The 5,000-nt window shown below is 44.4% G+C and overlaps 1 protein-coding gene across 4 annotated transcripts in view; it reads left to right on the top strand.

The window, feature by feature from the left end:
* The window catches only part of iars2 (isoleucyl-tRNA synthetase 2, mitochondrial), a 21,060-nt gene that overhangs the window by 10,809 nt on the left and 5,251 nt on the right, over positions 1-5,000 (top strand). For all 4 annotated transcript variants that reach the window (XM_081722028.1, XM_081722029.1, XM_081722030.1 and 1 more), the window contains exons 8-13: positions 1,880-1,995; positions 2,195-2,364; positions 2,518-2,608; positions 3,001-3,152; positions 4,480-4,640; positions 4,743-4,845. In XM_081722028.1, the coding sequence (XP_081578154.1) occupies positions 1,880-1,995; positions 2,195-2,364; positions 2,518-2,608; positions 3,001-3,152; positions 4,480-4,640; positions 4,743-4,845 (793 nt within the window). The remainder of the gene's footprint in view (positions 1-1,879; positions 1,996-2,194; positions 2,365-2,517; positions 2,609-3,000; positions 3,153-4,479; positions 4,641-4,742; positions 4,846-5,000) is intronic.

Below are 5,000 nucleotides of genomic sequence, written 5' to 3' on the forward strand. Positions count from 1 at the left end.
GTAGTCGGATTGCTGGAAGTCAGGAGTTGAAGAATTGCATCTGTGGAGAGAGGAGAAAAAGAAGTCAGAGAGCTGGATGTTGGGGAATGTTGGTTGGAGGAGTGAGAACAGAGGAAAAGGACTGGAGGATTGCTGCAACCTCCTCAAAGAAGGTGATGAAATCCTCCGGAGTAAGAGATGAGGAAGGAGGGGGAGGGGAGGATTAAGGAGAGAAAAAAAAACAGTGAAGAGCTTGCGTGGATCAGATGATGATGATTCGAATTTCTCTCTGTAGTAGGATGACTTTGCAGATGTTACTTCCAGTGAGAACTTGGAAAGGAGAGACTTGTATGATCTGAGGTCTTAATCTAGGTGAGACTCCCTCCACCTCCTCTCTACAGTCCTTAGTTCTCTCCTGTGGCAGCGAAGTGTTTCTGTTAGCCAGGGGGCAGGTGGGGAGGACTTAGCAGGTCTAGAGGAGAGAGGGCACAGAAGATTCACTGATGAGGAGAGTGTAGAAATGAAAGAATTTCTAACTGTATCCAAAGAGAGAGAGGATAGAGAGTCAGGGTGAGGAAGGATGGACAAAACAGTAGAAGTAAGGGAAGAGGGAGTTATGGAGTGCAGATTGCGATGGAGGAAGGAGGAACATGTTGGAGAGGACTGGATGGAAAGAGAAGGAAGGGAGAGAGAGAAGGATAGAAAGTGATGGTCCGAGAGGTGGAGGGGGGTGACTGCAGTGTCTGATGTTGTGGTGGAACGGGTGAAGATCAGGTCCAGAACATTGCCCGCTTTGTGAGTCAGAAGAGAGTGGTTGAGGGTGAGGTCAAATGCTGTCAACAGCAGAAGGATGCAGGAGGAATGCAGCTTGTCTGATGGAAAATTGAAGTCAACAAGGAGAATGAGTGGATTTCCTTCAATGGGGAATTGTCTCAGAAGGATGTCGAGCTCATCAATGAAGTGATCTAGGGAACCTGGAGGGCAGTAGATAACAATGATAAGAAGTTTGGTGGAGAAAGATACTGTAATGGCATGAAATTCAAAAGAGGAGATGGAAAGTGTAGAGAGGAAAGTGGAGTGAAACGCCACTCTGGAGACATTAGTAAACCTGTGCCACCACCCCTGCCGAGACGCCTCGGAGAATGTGTGGATGGAAAGGCAGAGGACAGGGAAGCCGGAGTCGCCGAGTTCTCAGGGGTGATCCATGTTTCTGTCAGAGCCAGGAAGTGCAGGAAGTGGAGGGATGCTAATGCTGAGATGAAGTCAGCCTTCTGGACAGCAGATTGGCAATTCCAGACCCCTCCTGCCACCATGATATGTGATGGTGCTGAGTGTTGAGTCAGTGAGGTTGCTGAGATTGCGACACCTATGATTGTGTCGAGGAGATCTGTGGACAGGAATTGTAAAGCACATTTCAGATGCTTGATTTGTGGATGTATGAGATAAAAGATTGAGATAATATGAGAAGATAATTAGCTGAGTTTGAAGTCCTGTAGGTGCTATGTAGATGAACTGATTGAGAGCACCACCAAACCTTCTCCAGTTGTTGATTACCGCTATAGATGTCCTAATTTAACTCAGTTCAGTAAATGCTGAGCCTGGCCCTCAATTCACACCTAAGGCGAAACTACACCGGTAGTGAGTAATTATAGCTAACAAGCAACTAACAACTAGGTTTAGACAACAAGCCTTGAATTTCACAGAATCTAAAGCAAAAGTAAGTGAACTCAGAGCCTACCTTCTCCAACCAGATGATAATCCGAGACAAAGCACACTGAATCTGACGTTGAGTCGTCCACATGACGTTAGAGACACATGCACACACGCACTTGCCTGCCCTATCGCTACACATCAGGCAAATATTGTGTAAACTTAACACACACACATGTCTTCTCCACAGGTACTCTTTGGTGAAGAGAGTGGATAGTGAGCAGCTCCTCCTAGTGGCCACGGAGCGTATTGCCAGTCTGACCTCTGCACTGGGCACTGACTTACAGAATGTGACCACATTTGTTGGTACATATTTGCGTGGGAGGTTGAAGGGAATAGTTCTGTCTGTGTTGGTGGTTTTTCATAATGTACAGTAATGCAATTTCAAATATGGTTATTAGTATTGTTGAAAACTGTAACTGAAAATGGCAAACTGTTTCTCTTCCTCTCGTTATACTGTACGTTATAATCTTCTCTCTCTGTCCCCCATATTTATTTTGTCTAGGGTCTGATCTGGAGGGCGGAGTCTGCCAGCATCCCACAATCTCTGGGAAGGAGGTGCCGCTCTTGCCAGCTAATCATGTGACCATGGCCAAAGGAACAGGATTGGTTCACACTGCTCCTGCCCATGGCATGGAGGACTATAGTGTTGCCACTCACTTCAGCCTGCCAGTGGTACATCAGTGAAGCTGTGAAGGACCAATCACAGTGGATAGTTTGATTAAATAGATAGTTTGATTAAATAGATAGATTACCCTCGTGACCTTTCGCCTCTGTACTCCCTTTTTCTTTGTTCTCTCTCTCTCTCTCTCTTCTCGCCTTATGTAGGATTGCATGGTGGATGAGGAGGGAAGGTTTAATGAGCTTGCTGGGAAAGATCTCCAGGGCCAGGCTGTGCTGGACAAGGGTACAGACACAGGTTAGAGACCTGGGCATAGCGTAGGTCACGAGACACAACATGCCAGCTCTGTCCTGTAACCCCTTTCGTTTCCACAAGGCGCCAGATGGTCTACACACTTTTATTTTTATTGTAACTAAATGCCTTTCTTATTATATATCGATACTAAATAATTCACAGTCGTTACTGACTAACATGTTAAGATTAATAACTAAACAGCTATCCTGGAGTTTAAGAGTTTAATGTAGTTAACACTTGGCTTGACTGAGTTGATCCCAACGGATGTAGAAGGGCAGCCGCACAATTATGTCTGATTACTCTGTTACACTGAGAAGTAGGGATTTGTACAAAATGTAAAAATAAATAAATAAATAATGTAATATATTTGTCGTGTGTGCGTGCGCGTGCGTCAGTGATCTGTATGCTGCAGGCCGCCGGTGCACTGGTGAAGGAGGAGTGGTGTGTGCACAGTTACCCGTACGACTGGCGGAGTAAGACGCCGGTGCTGATTAGGCCCAGTAAACAGTGGTTCATCAACACAGCCAACCTCAAAGACAAGGCCAAGGTGAGCCTCACAAACACCACACTCCAACATCACAGGGCTGAAAGGTCACACTTTTCAAATTAAAAGTCCTGCTATGATTTTGCGTTGTTTCTTTAGCTTCAGTAGTGAAAAAGTGAAGTTTTATACAGAGTATAGAAATTGAGGTTGAGCCTTGGGAGTCTAGTAAGAGGTTGAGGTAAAGTAGACAAAAGCTGCACTCAGATAAAAAAGTATTTAAGTGTTACTTTTAAAATAAAAAATTACTCAAGTAGAATTAAATCTTTCATTGAAATTATTACTTGAGTAAAAGTGAGAGTATCTAGTAAAAATCCTAATCAAAGTCCAAGAGCAGATCTGTTTAATAATGAAAACCGAAGTGCAAAGTCTTAACCTGACTGTGGCAGCACAGAAACACCAAATCAAACATGTCCAAAACCTGATATCTTTTCAAAGGAATTGTAATAATACTGCTTACTGTTGTCTCACTCAAATGAGCCACCATATCTTCACTAAAGATCTACACTAATAGCGCTGGAAGGTACTGGATGTGACTGAGACGTGACTTCGCCCAGTATTCGCCCAGTATACGCCCAGTATTCGCCCAGTATTCGACGTGGGACTGGCTAACAAGCTAACAAACATATGCCATGCATTACAGCTGCTTGAGGCGTTTGATATCAGCGAGATATTATTCATGAGTACAACAAGCATCACGGTGGAATTGTGGCTGGATCTGCAGCTCTCGGCCCAACAGTACTACTCATTTGACTTTTTAATATTAACGCTGCATTTGGGGTCATCATCTCGCCATGGCTCACTGCTTCTCTGTAGCCGCCCTCGTCTTCTCTATAGCTGCAGGAATCCTAATGCACCAGAGTAGAGGCTCCCCTCACCTCTAAATGGGAAATCTCACCTGTCTGCTGTTCGTTATGTCTGCGCATTTCCTGTTATCCAGTTTGTTTTCTTAACTGAAATATGGTGCCACTCCGTGGTCGTCTCTCTAGGGATCTCAGTAACCAGGAGTTGAACGATAAGCACAAATCTTGCGTTGAATTAAAGTGATAATGGAGTGTAACTGGAGGAACGTTAGTTGATTGTGACATATTATAAAAAGTACAATTTTGATATTGTAGATGCACTCAAGTATAAAAGTATAAAGTATAAAAACAGCTCTAAAAAGTCCAGTTTGTTCAGAAGGTTACTGAAGTGACTAACAGTTAGAGTTTTGGCCTGAAATACACTTGACTTTGTAAGGATTTATATTTTCTGCCCAAGGATGTTCTACCTCAAGGATCTTTTCTCTTTATATATAAATATATAAAAAATCTGTGTGTGTGCGTGTGTGTAGGAATCCCTGCAGAAGGTAAAGGTAATACCTGAGTCTGCCAGGGCCACTCTGATGGCCAAGCTGGATGGACGGACGTACTGGTGTATCTCCAGACAGAGGAGCTGGGGTGTACCAATACCAGTGTTCTACCACAGAGAAACAGGAGAAGCACTACTCAACAAGTACTGCAACATACACACACGCACACACTAGAATGTCATCTTGGACTGGGGTTTGGACTCTGACGTGTAAGGCTGTGTTGATGTTGCTCGTATGATTGGCAGGTACACAGTGGCTCACGTTGCCAAGGTGTTCGAAGAGAAAGGAAGTGACAGCTGGTGGGTGGAGCCTTTGGAAGCATTGCTTCCTGCTGACGTCCTCAAAAAGGTAAACAGACGAGTGCGTGCGAGTGTGTCAGCGATGATCGAGCAGACAAAAGGTTGATTCCATGGATCGTGGGATATTTGTGCCGATTTTGTTGTTCACCATCACTGAACTAAGTCTCATTCCTGGGTGTTACCAATGAACTGTTTTCTGGTTAT

The sequence above is a fragment of the Electrophorus electricus genome, chromosome 10 (assembly GCF_041902795.1).
Source record: "Electrophorus electricus isolate QZ-2024a chromosome 10, ASM4190279v1, whole genome shotgun sequence".
Lineage (NCBI taxonomy): Eukaryota > Metazoa > Chordata > Actinopteri > Gymnotiformes > Gymnotidae > Electrophorus > Electrophorus electricus.